The sequence below is a fragment of the Chenopodium quinoa genome, unplaced genomic scaffold, assembly GCF_001683475.1.
Source record: "Chenopodium quinoa cultivar QQ74 unplaced genomic scaffold, ASM168347v1, whole genome shotgun sequence".
NCBI classification, from domain to species: domain Eukaryota; kingdom Viridiplantae; phylum Streptophyta; class Magnoliopsida; order Caryophyllales; family Amaranthaceae; genus Chenopodium; species Chenopodium quinoa.
In genome coordinates, this window is record NW_018744167.1 from 1,357,052 (window position 1) to 1,384,864 (window position 27,813).

At 42.4% G+C, this 27,813-nt stretch overlaps 1 protein-coding gene across 2 annotated transcripts; it reads right to left on the reverse strand.

Moving 5' to 3' along the window:
• LOC110693823 (protein OSB3, chloroplastic/mitochondrial-like) lies at positions 1-27,800 on the reverse strand. 2 transcript variants are annotated; one of them, XM_021870975.1, is made up of 11 exons: positions 27,695-27,800; positions 26,313-26,644; positions 23,038-23,176; positions 22,016-22,100; positions 20,977-21,278; positions 16,305-16,389; positions 3,793-4,094; positions 2,740-2,815; positions 2,030-2,331; positions 792-867; positions 1-394 (listed from the first exon to the last, which is right to left on the reverse strand). In XM_021870975.1, the coding sequence occupies exons 1-11, from the start codon at positions 27,698-27,700 to the stop codon at positions 171-173; spliced, it is 1,929 nt and encodes a 642-aa protein (XP_021726667.1). In that variant the 5' UTR covers positions 27,701-27,800; the 3' UTR covers positions 1-170. The 2 variants fall into 2 exon arrangements, with proteins under 2 accessions (XP_021726667.1, XP_021726666.1); XM_021870974.1 differs by having other exon boundaries at positions 3,793-4,106; positions 27,695-27,797.
• Positions 27,801-27,813: the final 13 nt, after the last annotated feature.

The following is a 27,813-nucleotide window of genomic DNA, read 5'->3' on the forward strand; positions in this document are numbered from 1 at the left end:
TTTTCTTGAGATGATTTATATATAAAATACCCGTACAATCGCACAGGTTTTCATCTAGTTTTAAAATAAAAAAGAGAGATATACCGCTAATGTTCCAGCATCCAAGTTGATAAACACTCATTACATCTTATAATAGTTAGCCGTCATTGTTTACACCTACAAAAAGCTTTCTAACCGTTAATTGGTTCTCTTGATATTCCAGAATCAAGTATTTTAATTTGTTTTTTAACCCAGGGAGAATCACAACCACCGAGCCATAGCGCTTCACCAGAAGTCTTGTGCTTGAAATCTGGTTGCTTTGGATTCTTCTTACTTTTCCGATTGTCATACCATTCATCAGGATTAGCAAAGAATTTCTTCCACAGTTTCTTTTGAGCGCTAGATTTACTTTCACCTATAAAACCACCAAAAAATAAAAATGGATAAGCCTCACTGATTTGCGCAAAATAGGAGTCTGGGATCAGACAATGACTTCCAAAATCCAAACCCCAGATCATGATGACCAAGTAAACTGTAAAATGTATGTTAATGTACAGAAATATTAAGCTGAGGTATGCATGGCAGCCAAATCTGCTAACAAAATTGCAAATTTTAAATCTACATATGCAGCCTTATTACAGCTTTACCTTCCACTTAATTATGACAAGATTTATGCAATTTAAAACACTGATTATTATATACATCTACAATTATATTATATTCTAAAAGTGACACCATGTTCATAGGCTAGTCACAAAATCGAGATAATCAAAAGAGAAATCATTTCCTAGCTAGTAATATGTATAACTTACGAGTTTCTGATCCTGAATTTTCAACACCCTGGAAATTTTCTCCAGGCTCATCCAAAGTGAATTCCTCTGCTGTCACCTGCAGAAACCATTTGAACATATTAATGATCCTGTGATTGAATATGAAATGTGTGTAATTCTAAATCTGTGGATCCAACCCATATCAGTTGCAATAAGTGGATGGAAGGCACATTGTTGAAACATATCACATCCTAATTAGCTTCACCGTTGTCAGTTTGTCACACTAGATTAACATATGACTAGGCACATCTGCCTCTTACCCTTGCATCCTACATGTTTTGCAACACCTTATCTTTCCCGTCTACCTCAAAGTACTAGACTAGAAACGCTCCGAAAAAAAGTGTTCATCAAATTTATATATTGATTCAGCTTCAGCACTAAAAACACCAATATCTATTAAGGGTCTGTTCTCATTGACTAAAATGAGCTGAGCTGAACTGAACTGAACTTATTAGAGCTGAGCTGAACTGGAATGAATATTTTATGAGAGAATGAAATTAGGAGCTGAGCTAAACTGAACTGAACTTAACTTATTAGAGCTGAGCTGAACTGAAATGAAAATAATATGATGAGAACATGCCCTAAATTAAGAACTCAAGAGGATTGCTTCATTTGTAGATAGTAAGGTGAACTTCAGTTATATACCAAAAAGCTTCCCCTCCCCCTCCCCCTCAGACCTCAATCCCTTTAAAGTTAGTTGCCTTTGTCTCATCAGCCCACACCACCTATATTGCACCTTTTTACAGTGCCCTTCTCATACAATATCATGTCAGCAAGGGTCATGTATCATACCTTGAAATAAAACTATCTATAGGAAACCTAAAGTAAGCAAGAGAATAGAGATCATAACAGGTAATGTACATCACAATAACAAATGAAACGGCTCTCTCCTAACAAACAAAAGTTTTTCCAACAAGCAACCTAAAACAAACAATAGGCAAAAAAGAAACACAACTTTCATATGGCTAAACAATTCTTATGCAGCATTAAATCAAAGAGCACCTTGAGGATATAAATGTGCATCAATCTTTCTTCGGATAATGACTCAAACTAAAAATCGATAATAGATTATATGATATTAACAGCCATGATTTTGGACTATGTTTCTGTTGTCATACCTGTCAAGTTACTAAAGTTCCATTTCATCCATAATAAACATCACTAGACCTAAGAGATAAATCTAGTTTTCACTTGTATCATTGACAATCTTCATTGCTTACATTAAGGTTTATCTCCTCCAACAGCTCACCAGACACCCATTTGGTTGGGGAAGATTTGGATGTCACTTCATTATTTGCTCCTCCTAAAACTCTAGAGCCAAGTAATTCAACTTGTTCTTTAACCCATAGAGGATCACGTTCACTGAACCAGAGTGCTTCACCAGAACTCTTATGCTTGAAATCTGGTTGCTTTGGATTCTTCTTACTTTTCTGATTGTCATACCATTCATCTGGATTGGCAAAGAGTTTTTTCCACAAATGAAGCCTGTCATTTTTCTTTTGCAAGCTAGATTTACCCTCACCTATAAAAACCACCCAAAAAAACACGATAAGCCTCACTAATTTGCACAAAACGGGAGTGCGGGATTAGATAATGACTAGTAATCCCTAAATTATGATGACCAAGTAAAACGCATGAAATATTGCAACATTTTATCGACGTATTCAAATATAAAGCTGAGGTATGCATGGCAGCAAAAAAAAAAAAAAAAAAAAAAAAAACCTAACAATATTGCAGATTGCAAATCCATATATGCAGTTTTTTTACTTCTATATTAGGGCAACATTTACGCAATTTTAGGTACTAATTATCATACTAGTATACAGCTTCAAGACTCCAAGTAAAGCGACATAATGTACATACGCTTGCCGGAAAATCAATGAGATAGCCAAAAACCAGAAACCATCTCCTTACTAGTAAGGTAACTTACAAGTTTCTGATCCTGAATTTTCAACTCTCTGGAAGTTTTTACCAGTTTCATCTAAAGTAAATTCCTCTGCTGTCACCTGCAGAAACCAATTAAGAAAATTAATGACCATCTGATTGAGATCTTGAGTACTACAATTATGCGTAATTCAAAATCTGTGGATCCAGCCCATATCAGTTGCAATTAGAGGGTGATAGACATATTGTTGAAACACATATCACATCCTAATGACCTTCACCGTTGTCACACTAAAATAACATATGATCAGGTATATTAACCTCTTAGCCATCATCCTACAAGTTTTGCAACATCTTCTCTTGCCCTTTCACCTCAGAGAGTTATAGACCATAAACGCTCAGAACAAATATTATTCATAATCAAATTTTAATATTTATGTCAGCTTCAGAATCAAAAACAACAAGTTATCAAATAAAGAGCTCCAGATGATTGCTATATTTGCAGATATTATAAGGTGTGCTTCAGTTATATTCCAAAAAGCAAACCCCTCCTTTATTGCACCTTTTCACACATCAAACCAATAAGAAGTCTCTAATACCAATTTCAATCAATGCCTTTCTCGTACAATATCATGAGTAAAGGTCATAGATCATATACATCATGAAACCTTAAGTAAGCAAGAGATCATGCCAAGCAATGTACGTCACAATAACAAATAACAAACAACAAACAAAAGTATTTCCAACAAACAACCTAAAACAAACAGGGAAAGAAAAAAAAGAAAGGAAAAGAGAGAGAGAGAGAGAGAGAGAGAGAGAGAGAGAGAGAGAGCTTTGGTCTAGCTAAACAACTTGTATGCAGCATTCAAATCAAAGAGCATCTTGCGTATCAGAAAGTGCATCAATCTTTTCTTCAGAGTATGATTCATACTAGAGATGGGTAATTGATTATATGCAATTGACAGCCATGATTTTGGACTATGTTTCTGTTGTCATACCTGTCAAGTTACTAAAGTTTCATTTCATCCATGATAAAATTCTTGAAATTGCTAGTCTAAGAGATAAATCTTGTGTTTCATTGATAATCTTCATTGCTTACATTAAGGTTTAGCTCCTCCAATGGCTCACCAGACACCAATTTGTCAGAGGAAGATTTGTTTATCGCTTCAATATTTGCTCCTCCTACATGTCTAGAGCCAAGTATTTCAACTTGTTCTTTAACCCATAGAGAATCACATTCACTGAACCAGAGCGCTTCACCGGAACTCTTATGCTTGAAATCTGGTTGCTTTGGATTCTTCTTACTTTTACGATTGTCATACCACTCATCTGGATTGGCAAAGAATTTTTTCCACAAGTGAAGCCGATCAATTTTCTTTTGCGAGCTAGATTTACCTTCACCTATAAAACCACCTAAAAGAAAGAGGTTAATGCACCCTTCTTCAGTCTTCTACAAAATCTTGTCATGATTTTCCATTTAGCATTAATTGACGGGAAGTCCAGGATTAGACAATTCATTCCAAGCCCCAGACCACAATTATTAAGTAAAAACAGGCTAGGCTACAAAGTACAAAGCCTACAAGCTAAGATAAACAAATGCTTGCAACAATGTATTAGTGAGTTTATTTTTTTATTTTTTTTTAATTTTTTATTTTTTATGTGAAAATGTATATGTGAGTTGAAACATCAGGCTGAGGTATGCATGGAAGCCATATCCCAAACCACACTAACAATATTACTGAATTCCAATTACATGAGCAATTATTCATTTATAATATGGCCAAATTTATACAATTTCAAGCACTATATAATTAGTGATTAGGGGATTTTTCCCCACCAATCACCATCTGACAAGTGGACCAATCAGGTTCCGCCATGTGTCCGTCACATGGGCCAATAGGAGTCTGCCACGTGTCAAGCAATGATCCGTCCACTATGGACCAATTACGACACGACACGTGTCCTTCCCATGACACCTGGGATAACCGGTCACCTAGGCCCAACTTCCGAGGGAAGCCCAATCAGCCCAAGGTTAACCTAAACCTAGATTGACACGTTTCCCGAGGTTATAAATACCTCCCTTAATCCTCATTAAGGGAGAGATCACGCTAAAAACGCAGATTACACACATTAAACACTCTCACCTAGAGAGACCCAATCACTTTATTTTCCGCATTAATTACTCCTTAATCAAGTACTAACTTGACCGTCGGAGGCGGATCTCCAATCATCCGGAGCATCCGTTTGTTTTGCAGGTACAGGCGTCCGGTTCCAGTCTCGGAATTGTAACTCTCCCGCAGGACATCAGAAAACCCCGAAACATCTGGCGCCGTCTGTGGGGAGAGTTCTTCTGAGATGGCATCCACGTCTGTACCGACTCCTGAAGAGAGGCGTCCCCTAGACGACCCTCAAGTTCAGTCGGACCACGATACTGAGAATGAATTTGAAGTCGAAGCTCACACAGCTTCAGACGGGACCCTAAGGGCCCGACGTACTCGTCATACCGAAAGGAGGGAACGGGAACATCTTCAAACAGGAAGCGAGCCAGTTGGCGCACCGCCTGTTCGGCAGCAGCCGACTGATGGGTCTGCTCCCATCACAAGGAACGAACTCATGACCTTCATGAGGGACTTCAAGGGAGAAATTCAAGAGTTGATCAACAAGAAGCCGCCTGCTCTGGACCAGGAGCAGTCGGCTAAAAAACCCTCCACTTCACTGAAGAGGAAACCAGTTCAAGGGCGAGAGGCGACCCCTCATCCTACATCTAGGAAGTGGGAGCCACCTGCCCTTGATTTCACAAAATACCGTTTTCCTACTCCAGGAAATAGGAAACCTGTTCGTCATACTCAGGCGGACGGGTCGAGGAAAACATACACAGACGCTCGGCTACTGCTAGAGCAGAAGAAGAGTGACCGATTGTCAGAGTCAGCCTCTACTTCAAACTTCCAAGACAGTCTGCGAAATACCTCGATGAGGCATACTCAGTTGTATCATGAGAGTCAGTCAAGCGACACCTCCCGTCAGTCCGGCTTTCATAGCGACCAGGCGGTACCAAACTTACCGTTTGTACCGCAACAACAGTATTTTTTACAGCCACCTCCGTTTGGTGGACATGCAGCAAAAATGTCCAACCTATGGACTGGCAGCTACGGTTGCTTAGACTTGGTGAACAGCCGTCGGCCTTCTCCAAGGAAATTACTGAAGCCGCTCAGCCGGCCAAAGTGAAAAATGTATTAGTAGGCGCCTATGACGGCACTACTAACCCAGAAGACCATCTGATGGCATTCACCAACCTGATGTACCTTCAAGGGTTGGATGATCCCACTTGATGCAAGTGTTTCCCAGCGACTCTCAAAGGAATCGCACAACAATGGTTCGGCAACCTGCCGACTGGTTGTGTAAATAACTTCAGGACGCTTGCTTACTTATTCACCTCCAACTTCGCCATGAACATCCCTGCGAAGAAGACGACCCTTGATTTAGGAACAATTCAGCAGGGCGAGAAGGAGGGGCTTCGTTCTTACATCAGGCGGTTTAACCCGATGAGAATACAGATTCAAGGGTTACCGGATGAAGTAGCCTATACTGACTTTTTCAGAGGTCTCAAAGACGGGTCGACCTTCAAATTTGATTTGGTCCGAAAGAGGGTGGCGTCTCTTCAAGAGGCCTTGATTGAAGCGGAAGCTTATGTACAGGCGACTGATCTTTGTAGTACGGTAAAACAGTCAGAAGGGAGAAGGTCCGACAAAAGAGAAGGACGACAGAAACAGTCGTCAAACAAAGACGAGAAGAGAAAAGAGGTCTGGGCGGCTGATTCCTCCAAACAGCCGGCCCAGAAAAAGAAAAAAGAATTCAAACCATACTCCCCAAAGTATGCGTTTAACAAGGATAGCCAATTTATCCTAAAGGAAATCAAGGGACGGATCTCAATTGAGAAGTCGGTCCCCATGAAGGGTTCTGCAAAGAATCGGAACCAAGAAAAATTCTGTGATTATCATGAAGATGTTGGTCATCACACCAATGAATGCATCAGTCTCATGCGGTATCTGGACCGCCTGGCTGAGCAAGGTGATCTTGACACTTATGTCAAGAAATCTACGGGGAACACTTCCTCAAAAAAGCAGTCGACCAAAAAGAATCAGCAGGCCGACAGCTCCGATACAGATGATGCAGTCATCTACACCATTGCAGGCGGCTTCTCAGGAGGCGGCCCCACTATTAGGGGCAACAAAGACAATATCAGACGGTTAGATGTAAATTCCGTTCACCAAGAACGGCCCTCCAAATATTCATTTCCTGAGATTGTCATCACTGAAGAAGATCTAGGAGGGGTAAGAGGGCCGCATGACGACCCTATCGTTATTGAATGTAAAGTGGCCAACCAGAGAGTTGGCCGAATCCTCATAGATACCGGAAGCTCCTCAGATCTCATCAGTAGCAAATGTCTGTCGAAACTAAAATATCAGACTGATTGCATACATCCGGCATCCCACCCTTTAGTAGGGTTTGGAGGAGGAGTCATCCACCCAGTGGGATGAGTGGATTTACCCATCCGCCTGGGCGAAAAAGGGGAAGTACGACACATGGTAGTCCGGTTCCTGGTAGTAAAAGAACTCTCGGCCTACAACATGATTCTGGGACGACCAACCCTTATAATCCCATCTCTTATGTTGCTCAAGTTTGAGAGGGATAATGGAACAGTCGGGTCCTTAAAGGGAGATCAGAAGATGGCCCGAGAGTGCTATCTCTCAGATGTCAAGCCCACTGTTATGACCACTGGGTCGAGTGGTGGAAAAATAGACCTTGACAATGTCAAGGAGAGTGCGCCTGTTCAAGAAGCAGGCGGCAAGAAGAGAAAGGCATCCCAGACAGGGGCCGCAAGAAAAGACAGAAAATAGCAATCATTGGCAGAGGAGCGGTCGGATGAATTCCGCCCTCAGCCAGCTGGTGAGCTTACGGACCTGATCTTAGACGACTCGCGTCCTGACCGAACAGTCAAAGTTGGGAAGTTGAGACGACTGCTCTGAGAGTCCTGGGTGACGACTTTTACAAACTATTGAAAGAATACAAGGACATCTTTGCATTCGAAGTCCACGAAATGCCAGGCATTAGTCCTGACCTGGCGGTACATAAACTGGCTGTGGATCCGAAAAAGAAGCCGGTAAGGCAGAAGAAGCGGAACCATGGCGAAGAAAGAAGTCAGGCGGCAGCCGCCGAAGTTAAAAAATTACTTGATGCAGGGTTCATTCGGCAATGTTACTTCCCAGACTGGGTTGCAAATGTGGTGCTTGTTAAAAAGCCGAATGGCACCTGGCGAATGTGTGTAGACTACACAGACTTAAACAAGGCGTGCCCCAAAGACAGTTATCCTCTGCCTAAAATTGATAACCTGGTCGACTCAACAGCCGGCCATGCTTTGATGAGCTTTATGGACGCCTACTCTGGTTTCCATCAAATTCCTTTATGGAAGAAAGATCGGGAGAAGACGGCTTTCGTCACTGATCAGGGGTTATACTGTTACACGGTCATGCCGTTTGGTCTTAAGAATGCCCCGGCCACTTTCCAGCGAATGATAAACACTGTGTTCTTTGATCAAATTGGGAGAAATGTCGAGGCATATATTGATGATATGATTGTCAAGTCTAAACTTCAGAAAGATCATCTGTCGGACCTCCGAGAAACTTTCGCCACACTCAGGCGGCACCATGTCATGCTCAATCCCAAGAAATGTGTCTTTGGAGTTGAGTCTGGGAAATTTCTCGGATTCCTTATCAATCAGAGAGGAATAGAGGCGAACCCTGAGAAGGTGCAGGTGGTCATTGACATGCAGTCGCCTCGTACCATCCGAGAGGTTCAGAAGTTAACAGGTTGTCTGGCGGCCTTGGGAAGATTTCTAAGTCGATCAGGCGACAAATGCCTATACTTTTTCCAGGCAATTAAGAAGAAGGCAAGGTTTGAATGGGGGCCGGATGCTGAGGCGGCCTTCCAGAAATTGAAAGTTCACTTGCATTCCTTGCCGAGGCTGGTCAGCCCTTTGCCCAAAGAAGTACTCTACATGTACCTGGCCGTCTCTGATCATGTGTTAAGCGCTGTTCTCCTTGTTGAAAGAGACGGCTGTCAGCTCCCGGTCTACTTTGTCAGTCATGTACTGAAAAATGCCGAGTTGAGGTATCCCTTAGTGGAGAAATTTGGTCTTGCACTCTTCATGGCTGTTAAAAAATTGAAGCCCTACTTTTTGGCACATGCAGTCGTCGTGTATACAGACCAACCTATCAAGCGGCCACTGACCATCATGGAGTCGTCAGGCCGAATGATCAAATGGGCCATAGAAATACAGAGCCTCGAAGTTACCTTCGAGCCTAGAAAAGCAGTGAAGGGGCAAGCCTTTGCTGACTTTATTGTTGAGATGACTCGTCCTCCTGACTCTCAAGTTCCAGATCAAGTCTGGAAGGTATATGTGGACGGAAGCTCTACTTCAAATGGTTGTGGAGCAGGCGTCATATGTCAATCGCCAGAGAGCGACAGGTACGAGTATGCTCTACGCTTCAGTTTTCAGGCCTCAAACAATGAGGCAGAATATGAAGCTTTACTAGCCGGAATCCGCATGTGCAAGGCGGCAGGGGCAAGAAAAATAGACGCCTGTTCCGATTCACAACTGATAGTGAGTCAGTACAATGGCGAATACGAAGCAACCCATCCGGCCATGATCAAGTATTTACAGGCGGTACGACAGGCAGTCGGATCCCTTGAAGATTTTCGTCTGACCCAAGTGCCGAGATCAGAAAACAACCAGGCGGATGCACTTTCAAAATTAGCATCATCCGCCTCCTGTGATACTCCTCGAACTGTTTTTTGGGAAGTAATGGAGAGGAGAGGCATTGAGGAAGAACCTATTGGAATCTTAGACAGAAGCTCAACCTGGATGGATCCAATAAGGGCATATCTGACAAATGGTACCCTGCCGGATGATCATCAACAGGCGGCAGCACTGAAAAAACGAGCAACCAGTTTTGAAATAATAAAGGGAAAACTTCACAAAAGAGGGTACCTTCAACCCTTCTTAAAGTGTGTTACTCCAGAAAAGGGGCGAGAGATACTAGACGATCTTCACTCTGGTTACTGTGCTTCCCATATAGGCGGTAGGACGCTTGCTCAACGGGCAAGGCGGTAGGACTACTTTTGGCCTACTTTAGAAGCAGATGCGATGGTGATGGTGAAAAAATGTGACAAGTGCCAAAGGTTTGGCAAACTAATTCACCGTCCGGCTACTGACCTCACTACCATTCATAGCCCACTACCGTTTGCTAAGTGGGGCATGGATATTCTGGGTCCATATACGCCTGCTACAGGCGGAAGGAGGTACATACTTGTTAACGTCGACTACTTCACTAAATGGGTAGAGGCGGAGGCTGTAAAGGGAATCAAGACGAAGGATGTAATTTCATTCATTTGGAAAAATGTCATCACTCGGTTCGGGGTTCCCATGTCTATGGTTTTTTATAATGGTCCCCAATTTGAGACGCCTGTTCTCAAAAGCTGGTTGGGTGACCAATGAATTGCACACTACTTTGCATCTGTCGGCCGTCCACAAGCAAACGGCCAGGTAGAAGCCTTTAATAAAATCATCTCAGACGGTCTCAAGAAAAAGATTGAACGAGCAGGCGGCCTATGGGCGGATGAATTACCACATGTTCTCTGGGCCATTAGGACAACTGAAAAAGGGGCGACTGGAGAAACTCCATTCCTCCTAACTTATGGTGCGGAAGCTGTTCTTCCAATAGAACACTATGAGCCGACTCTTCGAGTAATGCTATATGACGAAGAGGCAAACTGGGAAGCCATGCGCCTGGCATTAGACTCACTTCCTGAAAGGAGGGGCAATGCTGTCTTGCGCCATGAAATTTATCGCCTGAGAATGACTAGATCATACAACAGAAAAGTACACAGGCGTCCACTCAAAGTGGGGGACTTTGTACTTAGAAAAATGGAAGCAGTTGGTAGGGCTAATGAGTCTGGCAAACTAACTTCCAACTGGGAAGGACCCTACCGAATCTGTGAAGAGGTCAGGGACGGTACCTACCGTCTGGGAACACCAGACGGACAACCGTTGCCTCGAACTTGGAATGTAGATAATCTTAAGAAATATTTCTTTTGAATGATGTAAATAGTCAAGGGCTACTTAATAAAAGTTTGCATACTTAATATTCAATTTTGTACTAAGAGGGGCACGCCTACTAACAAACAGTCGGCTACTCTCCATAGTTTTTATTCTTACTTAAGAGGGGCATGCCGTCTGTACCTTTACAGTCGGCTACTCTCCATTGAGTATTTTACTCTATCTTCAGAGGGGCATGCCGCCTGTACCTTTACAGTCGGCTACTCTCCATTGAGTATTTTACTCTATCTTCAGAGGGGCATGCCGTCTGTACCTTTACAGTCGGCTACTCTCCATTGAGTATTTTACTCTATCTTCAGAGGGGCATGCCGCCTGTACCTTTACAGTCGGCTACTCTCCACTGAATACTTTACTCTATCACCATAGGGGCACGCCGTCTGGACATATAGTCGGCTACTCTCCATAGAAGAGGGCCGACTGGTTCCAAACACACAGCCACCCCCCTTATACTTAACTAAAAATGATCAGGGCCTAGCCGATCCTGTGCCTAAACAGGCGGCTACCCTCCTTTTACTTAGCACCTACGTTCACCAAGAACTAACCAAGGCCACAGGCCGAATGATCAGACCAGGCGCCAAGCCCACTGATCCAATCTTCAAAACTAATACGACCTGTCCCAACATCATAGCAGGCGTCCGGCGGCATCCCTCCGGATGAAATTCGTCGCAGAGAGCAGCTCCCTTTTGGGTGGAACATTGCTCTATAAACTAATTACACGGCACATATACGACTGTCCCCAAGGGCAACCACGTAACCGTTTTTGAGACAAGGATAACTCTATCACTAACCAAACCAGTGGTAGCAGTTGACATCTGAGTCAGATGACCGCCTGTATTACTTGGGATAAATGCAGGGGGTACCTTTTGAGTTAATAGCCAACAAACATTGGCGAATCAAAAGGTTCAGCCGGCCTCCGCCGCCTGGTACCTTTACTACTCAAACAGGAATGACGGCGACTGAGTAACACCAAAGTTAACTCAGTCACTCTCTCAAACTTAGTATGGAGCCTAAAAGGTATGAGTCATCCGCCTGTTTTTAGCAAACAAGGGCTCTCAACCACTACTCCTGCTAGGTTAACAACCTATGAGTTAAAAGCCAACAAACATTGGCGAATAAAGTGGAACAACCGGTACCCACCGCTTGATACCTCTACTACTCAGTTACTTGGCGACTAGGTAACAATCATGTTTACTTGGTCACTCCTTAAAAATTTAGTATGAAACTAAAAAGGTGTTCATACAGCACCGGCTCACACTAGATTAAATATGGCGGGGAACAGTCGGCCTAGACGGCCTAAAGTCTCTAGCCTAAAAACATGACAAGTAGGAAACCACTTTCCTACTTGGTTAATTTTATATGACAGAACCGCCTGCCTAAAGGGGATCCAGTCTTTAAAATGGTTCGAATACCGATTGGATAAAAGGGCCGACTGATCGTCTAGCCTGGAAACAGACAACCAGTCGTCCAGGGGCATACGCGGCGTGACTAACTATCCGTACCTGTCCGCAACTATTGGCCATGTAAAACAGTCGGTATAGTGTACAATTGGATATCAGAATATTCAATACTTAAACAAATTTGAAGCAAAACAAAAAAATTCATTAAAAAGAAGCCGGTCATTAAAGACCGGCAAAATATTCAGAGCCCCGGCCCCCTGGCCGGGTAAATACAAAACAAACGGCACGCAGGCCATGGAAAGAAGACATAAAGCTTAAGAAGGGGGCAGATCTTCAATATCAGCAGCTGCCGCCTGGTCAGCACTCTTCTTGCTGGACTCGGCTTCAGCTGCATCCTTCTTTGATGCATTACCCCCAAGCGGCACAAGCGCCACTACCGGCTGCTCCTCCTCCTCCAACGCCTCCTCCAAGTCCTCTTCCTCAGCAGCCGCCAGGATCTCTTGATTATATCTATCAGAACACTGGCGGTACGTTTTTTCCCATGAGGAAAAGTCGGCATTGGGGAAGAGGCGGCCCCAAGTCATGCGCTGGATTTGAGCAGAGTCTTCCATCATCTCCCGGACCAGCTCTTTCTTTTCTTACTCGGCCTTTTCCGAGAGCTCCTGAGTAAGACTCTTCTCCTGGGTCACCAGACGTACCTTTACGCTCGCCAAGGATTTCTCCAAGGTTTCGTATGAGGACATCTTTTGGCGAAGAGGTCTCAGCTCGGCCTTGAGGTTGTTGATGGTCGCCTCCAGCTCGCTATTCCTCTTCTGAGCCGCCTCTAACTGAGCCCGGATAGCGGCGGTAGCCTACGCCTGATAATAAAGAATATCAATGGTCAGAACTTCATTTTGGGCAATTTGAAACAATGCCTTATCACAGTCAGAGGCGGCCATAGCTTTTGCAGCCTTTACCTCTTTGTTCTTCCGGTCAAGCGGCTTACGAAGGTCGTTCACTCGGAGCAGGGCCTAAGTAAAAAGGGGAACAGGCGTCAGTTTCCAAACAAAAAGAAAACAGGCGTCCTGGAATTCAAATACTCAAAAATATGCTAAGTATACCTCAGCAAGGACCCCTGTAATCCCGTCTAGGTCAGGGTGCCGACACCCCTGACCGCCTCCCTATCAGCTGGAGGAACGGCCTTTATCATAGACTTGGCCACCTCGACCAAGTCAGGCTCCTAAGGGTCGGCTGCATCAAGCATAAACAAACGGATTAGACCTAGTAAAGAAGGGAGCAAGTCTAAAATTTACAAGGACAATTTCATACTTCTAGGTGGCCCAGCTGGAGTTTTAGAAGAAGTGGTCGGCTGTTTCTCAGCCGCCGCATGTTTCCTGGCAGAACCAGGAGAGCTCGCAACAGTCGTCCTCCGGGCCTTGGGGTCCGGCTGTTGGGAAGAAGAAGCTCTTGGAGCGCCCGTCTAAAAAAGAAGAAAAAAGTCAGTATATGCATAAACACAACTCCAAAAAGAGGGTGAAAGGTTCGAAGCCCACCAAGGGTGCCCCCTTGTTGGGGGAGTCGGTTGAAGACTGTTGCATGATGGAGGCCCGCAACATGGCCGCCGCAGTCTTGGAGGCGGTAATTTTGCTCATGGCGTCCGCTGCAAAAACAAATAGCAAAGTTAATAAAAGTCATAACAAGAAATGCATGGAACAGCAGAGTATTCGACAGGCTGGCTACCTCTTGAGCACCGACTGCTGAGGCCACAGGCGGCCAAAAAGTACTCGTCGTAGAGCCATTTGAAGCTCGGGACGCAGGGGTACTTGCTCTCGTACCCCTGAAGTAGAGTTCACCTTCGACTCTACTTTAAAGAGTCCTTTATCTAGGATCTCTTTCTTAGCCTTGGGGGGAACAGGCGGCATGCTGCGGCCGCCTGCAAGAAGGGGCGAATTCCTGTTCCACCTGTTGAAGCGCTTGTTCAGCTCTGTGTCTGAACTCTCAACGATGAGGAAGGTGCTCCGCCAGTCCTTCCATTTGTTTGCTTTACCTCTCGTCATGAGGTAGCCCCTGTGGCTCGTCAATTGATACCAGCCGGTACCGCCTGCCTTAGGGGTCCGGCTGAGGTAGTTCATGTGGGCGAAAGCCTCGAAGCTCGGCTCCACCCCGTGCAGTTCGCACCCGGCCACATAGCCGAGTACGTTGACCCAGGAGTTCGGGGCTAACTGTCATAACCCCAACTCATACCCATCCAAGATCCGCTGAACAGCTGGATGTAGTGGGAAGCGCAGCCCAGCCCCTTGATGGCCACCTCGTAGCAGCCAAAGCAGGCGCCATCATAACTGGTACCAGCCGGCCATACGACTGTGTCTTCTGGATCCGGCACGAACACTAAAAAGTCGAGGCCCATTGTGTGGTTTGCGATAAAGCTCTCCACTTTCTCTTGCATGGCCGTGATCCGGCCCCGAGGTACTGTGCAGTAGTAGGGGGTATTTTGCTCTCGGTGAGAGGCGGATGGCTCCGCCCAATCGTCCCCCTTCTCAACTGCGTGAGAAAGCCTCGCCTCTTGTAGGCGACTGTTTTTCTCTTCTGTGTCCAGGGAAGCATGGCCAGAAGAGCTAGACTCGGAATCGTCCTCTGACGAGTCCGAAGAGGACGACTTCTCCCCTCTCCCGGAGGGGCCCGCCTCCTCTCCTTTAAAAGGAGCAGGAGAGAATGTAGAATTGTCAACTGTAAAATGGGAAGGGGTCACTTTGACTCCTCCCTCCGGCTTTCAAGCCGCTTTGTTTCACTTCCACATCTGGCGCCTGGTCAGATGTTTCACTAATCGGCACCCTGTGGGAGGAGTCGTCTGAGTTTGAGATCCTGACAGTCTTTTTTGTTCTGGCCATCATGCTCTGCATAGACACAGATACAGTCGGACTTTGTATAAAGGGCAAAGATGGGTCCAGAAAAGAGCAGGCGGCGCTCCTAGTCCTAGATTCAGCCGTCCCCGGTGACCGGCTGATCACTAACCTTGGTCGTGTCGTGTGCTTCCGTGGTGCCATTTCAAAAAAGAATAAAGTAAAGAGAAAATTAAGAGTAAGAGAACCGACGGTTACCTGAACGAGTGACGATTGATGAAGTTCTGAAAATCCTTGGCAGTCGGCTTGTCAGAGCAGGCGGTAGGCAGAAAGGGTCCAAAATGTCAGAGCAAGTTCAGGGGTCCGAATGTTCTCTCACAGAGTTTTCAAGTGTGAAAATGACCGAAGTCAACACTCCTTTATATAGGCGAAGTGAGAAGGCGAAGGGTCACTTCCAGTATTCAAAATTTTGGCGGGAGAATCTCTCGGTCTCTCGCCGAGTGACACCTGTAGCAGGTCGTCGCCTGTTACAGGGCGATACCTGTCACAGGTAACACGTGACCAGTCACGTGCCACCTGTGAGGGGCAAATGATTAGGGGATTTTTCCCCACCAATCACCATCTGACAAGTGGACCAATCAGGTTCCGCCATGTGTCCGTCACATGGGCCAATAGGAGTCTGCCACGTGTCAAGCAATGATCCGTCCACTATGGACCAATTACGACACGACACGTGTCCTTCCCATGACACCTGGGATAACCGGTCACCTAGGCCCAACTTCCGAGGGAAGCCCAATCAGCCCAAGGTTAACCTAAACCTAGATTGACACGTTTCCCGAGGTTATAAATACCTCCCTTAATCCTCATTAAGGGAGAGATCACGCTAAAAACGCAGATTACACACATTAAACACTCTCACCTAGAGAGACCCAATCACTTTATTTTCCGCATTAATTACTCCTTAATCAAGTACTAACTTGACCGTCGGAGGCGGATCTCCAATCATCCGGAGCATCCGTTTGTTTTGCAGGTACAGGCGTCCGGTTCCAGTCTCGGAATTGTAACTCTCCCGCAGGACATCAGAAAACCCCGAAACAATTAGCATTTCAAAATATTTTCTGTAAATTCAGCCATCTGAGCCATGTACATAGGTTCATCACAATGCCAATGAGAGAATCAATGACTGGAACAGTCACCTAACTAGAATAAGGAACCTTACCAGTTTCTTTGTCTGAATTTACACCTCTTTGAATGTTTTTCCCAGGTTCATCTGGCTCAGGATCATCTAAATCTTCTTCAGTCACCTGCAAAAACAATTAGAACAGGTTAGCAACCCTGTGAGGCTGTGAATAAAGCTCACAAATATGTGTGATTTGAACCACTAGGCATAATCCTTGCATCCAACACCTCAGTTGAATTTTGTGGGTAAAAGTCATGTTGTGAGAACACATATCACATCTTGATGAGCACCACCACCGTCGTACTAAAATAAAATATGACCAGGCACCTCAGCCTCTTACCACCCCCATCAAACATGTTTCCCATGTTGCAATATTTAAGTAATGGAGAAAGTACTATAAGGAAAAGACAAAAGCCAACCAAGGAGGGGGGAACAACAAGCAGCAATGGTAGAACAACAAGCAGCCTGACAGCCGCCACCTGTGGAAGACAAGTCATCTAGAATCATCCTAGGGGAATGTAAATAGAGAGAGAGAGATAGAGCTGACTAAAAGTCACTAACATGGAGAGTTGTAGCCTCAACCTACTAAATTAGCAATAAAGGCTTAACTATATCAATTTAAATATCAATCTCTCTTAATTTCCTGCTTTATTGCATACATACAAATCAACCAGCTTTGAGTCTATTACAAGTGGTATTAGAGTAGGGAGATCATAGTGACATCAGTCTTCAGCCACTCAAAGAATGGCCTCCTTGGAGGATAAGTTTGTAGGAATGGAAGATTAGAATTGAAGGAGGAGGACGCCACTAGTAGGGAGGTAGCACCCAGGGTGTCACAGGAAGTCGAGGCTGCTCAAAACTCTAGAAGAAATTGTGGATGTGGCAGTGAAGAGAACAGAAGGGCAAATTGACAGATTTCGAGATAATCCCAGATGACATTCGCAAGGAGGGACCAAGAGAAGCTTAGACAGAACTTCCAACTGGGAGGAGACAAGGGAGACCGAGGATAGTCACTTGTAATATACTTGAAGAGGGAAAACAGTCATCAAGGGTCAAAGTAAAAGAGCGATGAGAGGGAAGAGGAAAAGCGAGAATGGTCCAGCGAAGGTGGTGGGGGTGGCCATTGGAAGTACTGTAAGCTTGAGTCCGAAGGAGAAGACCCAGAAGGGTGGACACTTAGAAGTGTACTTCAACTTCTACCACCTGAACAAGGAGGAGAAGATGGAAGCACCGATGGTTTCGATGGAAGGTGATGCCCTGCGCTGTTTAAGTGGGAGAACAGGAGAAGACCGATTAAAAGTTGGTTAGAGCTCGCACTATATACTCCAACGTTAGTGGAAGATTACAGGAAAAAGTTAGAGGAAGAGATTAAGGCAGAAATTTAGGTCTTAGATCCTTAAAGCCAGAAGGTAGTCACAGACACTTCATAACAGATAACATAATGAGGTAGGGGAAATTAAAAAAGGAGTGATGGGGCCAAGTAAGTTGGGGCCCTCTAATCATATCCTAAGACTTCTACATTTGGGCTTGGAATATATCAGGCAAGCAACACCATCAACACTCACACTTAAAAAAGTCGGCCCAAAAAAACATTCCCAGGGTTCCGTGAACATGAGAAAGCCCTACCAGCATGGACTCCCACGAACATGAGAATTGCAGGAAAAGAAAGCCAAAGGTCTCTGTTTTAGATGGGGAGAGTGGTGGGGACTTCTGCATCAATGTAAGAAAAGGCAATTGAGTGTTCTGTTGGTCAAGGATGACGGGGTGAAAAAACTGTGAATGGGGTGGACAAAGCGACGGAGTAGCTGTCCATAACAGCCCGGGTGGAAATTTTACTATGGTCGGCTATTGAATTTTCAAACTCGAAACCATGAGGTTGAGAGGGGCAATAGGCTTCACCCGCGCAATGGTGGTGGTAATAATAGATCCGGGGGAAACTTATAATTTTATTAATTTATTTCCACAACGACGGTCTATGTTAATTGACACTTACAAATTTGGAGTATCCTAGCGATTGGAGAGACAAGTTGTGGGAGAGGAGTATGCAAGTAAGTCAAGATGAAACTAGATGGGGGAGTGGAAATTGTGGAGGAATTTTTACCCTTACAACTAGGAAACACAAATGTTATTATGGGAGTACAATGTTAAGAGGATTCAATCGATATGAATTAGAAGACTCATACAATGAGATTTCAAAGCGGGAGCCTCCTCGGTGATCCAACCTTACAACTCTAGAATAACACTCATGGCTATGCTCTGTACACTCAACAAGGTATTTTGCTACAGAAAAAAGACAAGTATTGGTGTTTCAGGGTGGATGAACGAGCGCTGAAATTCCTTGAAGGTCGAATATCATTAAATATTGATCAAGGCCAACGACACTCATAAAACGGTTTTTCACATCAATAAAGGCCATTATGAGTTTTTAATGCCTTAGCGACCTTTCAATAGCTTACAAATGAGGCATATTGGCCTTGCGAAAATTTGTGTTGGTCTTTTATTTGTGATATTCTCACATGCCAAGGTGGTCGTAGGCATATTGGCATATAATCTCACATGCCAAGGTGGTCGTAGGCATGGAGAAGGTGAGGGCGATGATTGAGTGGTCCATCCCCAAATAATTAGAAAGATTTGCGAGGCTTCTTAGATCCACCGTTCCCCACAGCCGCATAACAAGACACTTCCCTTGACTTCATCGAAGGGCTGCTTAAATCAAAGGGGTTAGATACCATCCTAGAGGTGGTGGTTTGTGTATCCAAATATATCATACCTCAAGTATCCTTCATAAAGGAAATAGTTCGACTCCGTGATTTTCTTAGGGTCGTTTGGTTCACTAAGCTGGAATGGATTAGTATAGATTATCATACTTAGATAGTATGGATTATATATCCCATACCAATCTAATTGGATAGTATGGATTCTATATACCATACCATCTAAAGTTGTTTGGTTTAATCATGGAATAGATTCTCATACTTGAGTGGTGGTATGGATTATGAATCCTTGTTGGGGGGGGGAGTTAATGAGATTCCAAGGGAATGGGGTGGAGTTAGAATCCCCCGAGTATGAGATTCCATACTTAAATAGCCCAACCAAACAAATAAAACCATGGCATGGATTCTAAATCCATTCCAAGAAGCTCAACCAAACAGCCCCTTAATCTATTGTATCAAATAGACACAACATTTTTTCGAGCATCTTAAGGAAGGAATTGTTTCGCTTGCAGAGATTGTCAACAAGACCCTTGAGGTGTACATGAGAGGCTCCGGCATTGTGGCTCTATTAGGCAAAGTTCTCAAACAACACTTTGCCCCACACTTCGATGGGAATGACACCCTTTAAGGTGGTGTATGGTAGGGACCTGCCAAAGGGTCACCAAGGTAGGAGTCGGACACCCAACAGTATAAATTGGAGGAGCGATTGCAGAGGAGGGGATTTGGATTTCATGTTGGAAGAACTAAGGATGATGCTGAAAGTGCAACAAAAGATGAAGGGGAATGTCGATCAACAAAGGAGAGAACAATCCTTGGAGGTGGGAGATGAGGTATACCTAAAAATCCAGCTGTAGCAGCAGACCTTGGCCAAAAGACTCTTTGAAAAGCTGCAGACAGGTATTAATGGCCTATTGCGATAATCCCCGCCAGACACTTGTAAGCTTCATCAGTCTTTCATGAGTCCCAACTCCCAATTAAAAGGGCCATAAACAGCTCACTGTTGACATAGAGCTAGAGGGGAAACTATCGGAGGTGATGGATGTCAGGCATAGGAGGAAGGAGAGTTCAACAATAACTGAAGTCCTAATCGAATAGAAGGGGCTGCAGCCATTTGAACCCACCTAGGAAGAAGTCGTGGACACTAATGATTCCTTGGTTCCACCTTGGGACAAGGTGAATCTTCAAGGGGGAAATGATGTAACAGATCATAACAGCCCACCAGAGGTTCCAACTACACCCGAAAGAGAAGAAAAAAGCCAACCAACCAAGGAGGAAAGGAGCAACAAGCAGCAACAGTAGCACAACAAGTAGCAGAGTAGCAGGTGGCGGCCCTATGCACAAGAAGACAAGCGTCTAGAATCAACCTAGGGGATGTACATAAACAAAGAAAGAGAGAGAATAGAAAGAATAGGCATTTTGTGAGTGAATTTTGATTAAGACTTGTGATCTAAAGTCACTAGCATGGAGAGTTGTAGCCTCAAGCTAGAGTAAAAATGTAAGGAAGGCTTAGCAATATCAATCAAAGTATCAATCTTTCTCTTAATTCCTACTTTATTGCATAAAGACAAATCAGCCAGAGTCTATTAAAAGATCTAATATGTGTCATGCAAAGAAATTACCATCTTTTCAGAGAGTGCATGTATCGAGTATTTAGATCAAAGAGCACATTTTGATAACTAGTAAAGTGCCAAGCACATCAAAAAACCTCCATTGGAGCATTAGTAAGTGATACAGAGTGTCCTTTAAGGAACATAAGCTCCAAAGTGTAAATAAAATCCTTTACTCCGAGTAACACCACTTATGAATTGTATTTAGTGAATCAATCTTTTCTTCTAAAAATGCCTAATAATTAAGATGTAAGAAAGTTTGCCACCATGACTTAAGACTAATTCTGTTAAGTTCATTTCATCCTATAAAATAAATAAATAAATTGTATTGCTAGGCTAACAGATAATTTTTTGTGTTCGCTTGTATAATTGACAATTCAAATTGCTTACAGTAGGGTTTGGCACCATAAACAGCTCGTCCGACAAACATCTGGATGAGGAATATTTGGAACTCACGCCATAATTTGGGCTTCCTGAAAGTCTAGAATCGAGTATTTCTATTTGTTTTTTTACCCATGGCGGATCACGTTCACTGAACCAGAGTACTTCACCAGTACTCTTATGCTTGAAATCTGGTTGCTTCGGATTCTTCTTACTTTTCCGATTGTCATACCAGTCACTTGGATTGGCAAACAATAATTGCAGCAACTGAAGCCGATTATTTTTCTTTTGCAAGCTAGATTCGCCTAATCCTACAAAACACCAGAGATAAAAAAAAATAAATAAATAAATAAATAAACATAAAATAAAACAAAATTTTAGGCCCCACCATTCTCCCAAATATCTTGCAATTTTATCATGCTTATCCAGTTAACAGTGAATTTTCAGCTTGGAGACATAGTATTAGAAAAGGCCTTCCAAACCCAGATAGCAATGCTATAAATCATGCAATAATTGACACGAATTGATAAATAAGGCTGAGATATGCATGGCAGGCATAATAAACAAACAATATTGCAGAATTCTAGTCTTCATAAGTACACATGCAGTTTTTCAGTCCTATTAAGACACTGTTCTCTTCACCTTAGAAAAAAAATTAAGTCAAAATTAAATAAACAGTAAAATCAAGTTTAGATCGATAAATATAAGATTCAATAGGTAATAATATGTTTTTAATAGTAAAATCTAGTTTAATGTGGTAAGAACAATAAATACAACAAGAAATCAGAAAATATCATCTTCTATCAGTTAAAATTAGCTTTTTAAACATATATACTTTGTATATTACAAGATAAAAAAATAATTGAAAATAAGTTTTAATCAATCAAAATCAGAAGAAAATGAAATTTAATAAAAATACAGTGAAAAGAACAAGCATATTTTCAATATTTCCAAACGACATCATATACATAGTCTCATCGCAATGCCAATGAGAGAATCAATCACAAGATATAGCCTTCTGAGTTCTGACTACAGTCAGAAACCTTACCAGTTTCTTTTTCTGGATCTGCAGCTCTTTGAGACAATTTTCCAGGTTCATCCAGCTTTACATAATTTAATTCTTTTGCTGTCACCTGCAAATGCAAATGAACAGGATAAAGACCCTGTGATGGAAAATGTCACATACATGTAATTTCAACCTCTGGCCACATATCTGTGGATCTAACCCGTCCCAGTTACAATTTGAGCCCTTGTGAATGGAAGACACGTCATAACGTCATTGGAAAACATATTACTTCCAAATGAGCTTCACCAATGTCGCACTAAATAAAATAAGACAAGGCAATCGGCCTCTTACCCTGGCCGTCATTAACGTTTTGTAACATTTCCTGTACATCATCCTAACAAAGTTACATACCACAAAAATGGAGAGCAAACTCATCAAAAAATTCAATTTGGTGTCAATTTCTACACTTGAGCAATTATATCCATTAAGTTCCAGAAGATTTTATTATAGAAAGAAAGAGCTTTGAAAGACTGCTTTACTGGCAAAACAATCAGGGGCTCTCTCTCCTCTCATGTTAATTCCCAGCCTCTAATCACACACCTCTACCACACCATCCTACGCATCAAATACTTGTAGGTAGTGACAATGCCAGTGATAATAAGTGTCATACCAATCTTCACTCAGTACCCTTCTCATGCAATCCCAATTTAGCACCACTATGATAAAATGATAGAATATAAATGAAGCAATCTGGAGCATCCAAAGGAATGACAACAAAACAAAGAATCTCCCCCTAAGATATCTTTTTTTCAAAGATCTTTCCCCTACATATTAAATGCCAAAACCTTCTAGAGGCACATTCAAAGCTTAAGAAAAGGGTCTTTGATCATGTCATAGCCTTCTATAAAGGGGTTTTAAGTTACCTTTAAATAATAATTGCAACATTTATTGCAAAGGAAAAGAGTGGTTAGTCTACTTATGTCTGAATAAACCATTCCAAATAAAAGATAAATAGGGAGAGAGAGAGAGAGAGAGAGAGAGAGAGAGAGAGAGAGGAGAGAAACCTTATATCTTATACTCTCTTTCCCTTCTGAAGTTGCTTTTGCATATGATCCAAGTTCACCAGATATGTATATGTAATCATTTTGTTTCAAATGCAGCAAAGCTCTCTCAGCCAACTCATCCCACATCACAAGTGTTATCCTGTACAGAAAACAATGGATTTGATATTTTGATCTCTAAAATTGTATTAAAAGTAGATCAGTCTAGAAAATATGTGGCCTAGATGTATTTCAAACAGACCCAGCACATTGGGTTAAGTTAAGGTTGAAGTAAAGCTAGCTTAATACGCTATAACATATACTTCCTCCGTTCCATTTTACTCGCAACAGTTTGACATTTGCCAATATTCACATATTTCTGTTCGACCATCTTTAGTGATTGACATGTAAGGCAAAATATAATCAAGTGATATCTTGTTAGATTTGTCTCAAATTATATTATCATAATTTCAACATTTTATATATTTTACTTTATCATAGTCAGATATACCAATGGTTGAAGTTATACATTTGGCAAATGAGAAAGTCTAAAATGGAACGGAGGCAGTATATCAACGCTCATCAATCTCTATGCCTCTATGGCTCGTTGTAAAAGGCTATACAATGAATTTGATTGTCATTTAAGAATGAATGTCTCATTTGAAGATTGATGAAAATACAATTCAACCACCATGAATGTGTTTTTCAACACAAAATTTTACACACAAGGTTAAGATCAACTTGATTCTCTAAGGGGCCGTTTGGTTCAGGTTAATCATCAAAGGGAATGGGAATCAACTGCCCTCATTCCTTTTGTTGTTGTTTGTTAGACCATTTTTCCCATTCCCTTTACCCTCTTCATTCCCCCAAATCCCTCAAAGTTCATTCCCCACCCCCCCAAGTATTTCTATTCCCATTCCCTAGCCACCTTCTCACCACCACATCACCACCTTCCTACCTACCAACACCACCGGAAACCAGCCCACCTTCATACCAGACCACCGACGCCCCTACCCCGACCCTCGCCGCCCCTCCCCCGACCTCGCCGCCCTCCCCTCCTCCGCAAAAACATCCCACAACCCCCCGTAAAACCCTAAAATCAACTCTCTATCCCCGTAAAACCGCCGTCCAGCCCTTCCTCCACCTGATAGGGAGTTGATTTTAGGGTTTTACGGGGGTTGTAGTATTTTCCCCGGGGGAGGGGAGGGTCGGGGGAGGGGTGGCGGTGGTCGGCGAGTGGTGGAGGAGGCGCGGCAAGTGGTGGATGTAAATAACATTAATCTGCAAAGTAACAAAAGTGGCTAATAACAAAAGTGGCATTTCAGTAATTAATTCCCCAAACCAGTAGCTATTAATGTAAATAGCAGCTTCCATACTCACGCCTAGGTCTAAGACTTTTGACAAACATAAAAATACCCATTTTAACTTAATATGTAAAATAATGCAAGCCCAAAAACAAACAAGGAAAATTAATTAATTAATCATGAGTATCCACTTTGCTCCCACATCACTCAACATTATTAAATCTTTAGCCTCATTTATAGATATTTTGATCCAAAAAGTAAAAATAATAATAAAAAAAATAAAAAATTAAAGAAGGGGTGCCTAATGACTAACGTACAAGACATGAGCGCCTTTGACTTGCACCTAGCACCTAGCACCTCGACTTCAAGGATCCTTTGCACCTTGATGCAGCTCTCACACCTTTTAAAACTATTGGCTAAGTAGTAACAAAGGTCCACAGCATTGGCAAAGCTGATTACATAAGCATCCTTTGTCGCTTGTCCGCTTGCCTTAGAGAGGAATATGAGATAGATAATACAAAAAGGTGAGGCTAAAGATTTGACATCCTCTGGTTATGACATGGAACATTATATAGTTGAAAACTTTCTGCAAATGATATGCAGAAATAGATCTCATCACCAAATACTTTGAGGAAGATTGTAAGATAGAGATAATTAACAGAAGTAGAAGGAACTCACAAGTCACAAGCTATCATACCTCCAACAATGTATTATAGAATCTATTAGCAACAAACAAAGGATGTAACTATCATCCTTCATTCTAAGGGAAATGAAGACAGAATTCTACATCCCACCAAAATGAATGTGATATAGGCTTCTTAAGACTCTTCCTCAAAGGTAATAGAAAATTCAAGAAGCTCAGCAGATTTCATTTGTTCTTTCTGGATTTTCTGCAACTGATCAAAAAGAATTAGGTGGCATTTAAAGGGTCTCAAGGTGGCATGCAAAGGATTTCCTGGAGGTTAGCATGTCAACAAAAAAAGAGGAGGGCCATGAGTGTTCTATGGATTCAGATTTGTCACAGGCTGAAATAGAAAACTCCCATTTCAGAAACACATGCTGAAATATCTGAACAAAGTAATTTGGTTATTGTGAATCCCTAACATCCTACATTACTACCATATTTTCAGCAGTGAGAAGTGAGAAGCTTTTCTTTCTCTTCTGACTCTCAAAAACGGTCTACAACAAGAGAACAAGCACTAACATGTTCCAAGGAATGATTCTACATATATAAGAGGTAAGGATTCTACAGAAAGAAAAAAGTAGGTCGATTATGCAAGCCAAATCAGCAAATCAAAGTGAAAGGATACTCCCCAGTCAGGCACGGATTCTAGCTTGATCAGCCATAGAAATGAAAGGAACGTCTTCAATCACTTGTTAATGTCTTTTTAATTGATGATACCTTATTTAAGTGTTTGTGAATTCAAAACATACGTTCCCCCACCAGCCAAAAGCATGGATTAGACTATTCTCGGACATTTCAAAGAAAGATGTCCAATTTGCCATTTCTTGTCTAAGAAGTGAGTTTTCAACCTCTGTTTATCAGACTACATTTCATCAAAAATTAGAACAATAAAGTTCGTAAAAAATACTTTACTGACAATTTCAAACCCTCTCTCAATGATCCCGAACTCGAATCATCTCAAACTCATCCCAAAATTGAATTAGTCATTTCAAAACAAACGGTCCTCCTCCAAGACACAATTCTACAACTTTTCTGTTATGCATTATCAGAGAAACAACATCATAGCATATAACCAATCATCAAACACTCAATTCTTTCAAACCGATTTTGCCACAAACGAAGCAAACCCCATTATAAAATTAACCAAAAAATGAAAACCCAAAAGGCCAAAATTGACATTATTCCAGTTCAAAATTCCATAACCCAACACTCACAATAAATTAAAAAAAAAAAAATAAAAAAAAAATAAAAAAAAAAGAACCTAAATGAAAGCAACAGAACAATTAAGCAGAAAGAAAGAAGACTCTTACCAAAAAGAAGAATCAGAATTAGGAGAAGCTTTGACATGAAGAGAAGTGTAAACACCTAAACGGTCATCCTTGGAAGCATATTTCTTAACAGGGAAATCGACGGTCCCAATAAAGCTGACTGAATTGTGAAGATGAGGTGACCAAGTTACGGTCGAAAGACGAGCGGCTTTGCGAGCGTCAGCGTCGGCACAGTCCACTGATGCGGTGGCTGAGTAGCTGTGCGCTTGCGCCGCTGCTAGCCCAGCAGCGGAGGAAGAAAGGTGGGTGGCACCATTGAGGGTGCGTATGAGGGAGATAGTTGCCGGCGAGCGTAGTCGGAGCAAAGCTCGAGATAGGGGTGAAACAAACTCGGTTTAAAACCGAACCAAACCGAAAACCGAACCGAATAAGAAATTTGGTTCGGTTTTTTTCGGGAGTGGTTCGGTTTCGGTTTTTTAAAAAAAAAAAAATTCGGTGTGTGGTTCGATTTCGGTTTGCGAAAATGAAAAACCGAACAAAACCGAACCACACCGAAATATAGGCCCAATCCAATTAAACCCTAGCCCAACTCTAAATTACCCTAGGTATTTAATGCAAAAAAAAAAAAACCTAACACTCTCTCCCCCACCCTTTCTCTCTCCTTTCCTCTTCTCCTCTTGAGGATTCCGTCCATTCTCTCTCCTCTCCTCTTCTTCGTTTCTCGCCTTCACTATCTACGAACACCATCAACCTTTTTCTTGTCTTTCTCCTCGCCACCATTAACGAATACATCACGAATTTGCTTTCAAATTCGCCCTCCTTCACCATCTACGAAAACCATCTACTAAATTCGAGGTTTTGATTTAACACCATCAACTAAAGGTTTTTCATGTCAAATTCGACCATGAAAACTCTAGATCTAGAGTTTTCATGGTCGAATTTGACCTTTAAAAGCCAAATTCGATGTTTTTTTCGATGGAATGTGAGGTATGCCCTTTTTTTCTTTCTTTTAATTTGGTTTGAGTTTTTTTTTTCTACTAATTTATGCTAAACTTCTAATTTATGTCCAAATATTTTTCTGATATTTCGGCACTTTTTATTCAATTTTTTCTTATCATGTTAGAAAACTTGTTTAATTATGTTTGTATGGATTGGTTTTGTTTGGTTCGGTTTTGATTGGTGTGGTTTGATTTGGTTTTTTTTTTTTTTGCAAAATTTGATGTTTATGGTACTTGATAAGAAAATTTGGTTTGGTTCGGTTTTTTTTTTATGAAACCGAAATAATAATGGTTTGGTTTGGTTCGGTTTTGAAAGTAAAGAGGTGCGGTGTGGTTTCTAAAATCCAGAAACCGAATTAGAGTGGTTCGGTTTCGGTTTGGGCAAAAAACCAAACCGAAAACCGAACTTTCACCCCTAGCTCGAGAGATCATCGCCAAAGAGAAAACGCAGGGCTTAGTTGTGGTTTAAATGTGTAATAGTGTATGCTGTATCCTATATGCTGTATGAGTGTGTGGCCGTGTGGGGCGCCAAAGAGGCAAAAACC

Excerpts from the sequence above, each read along its gene's own strand:
- LOC110693823 (XM_021870974.1), bottom strand. Across the intron at positions 22,101-23,037 it reads AAGAGAGTATAAGATATAAG|GTGACAGCAAAAGAATTAAA; the intron begins GTTTCTCTCCTC and ends TTGCATTTGCAG. Across the intron at positions 2,332-2,739 it reads AAATTCAGGATCAGAAACTT|GTGAGGGTAAATCTAGCTTG; the intron begins GTAAGTTACCTT and ends TGGTTTTTATAG.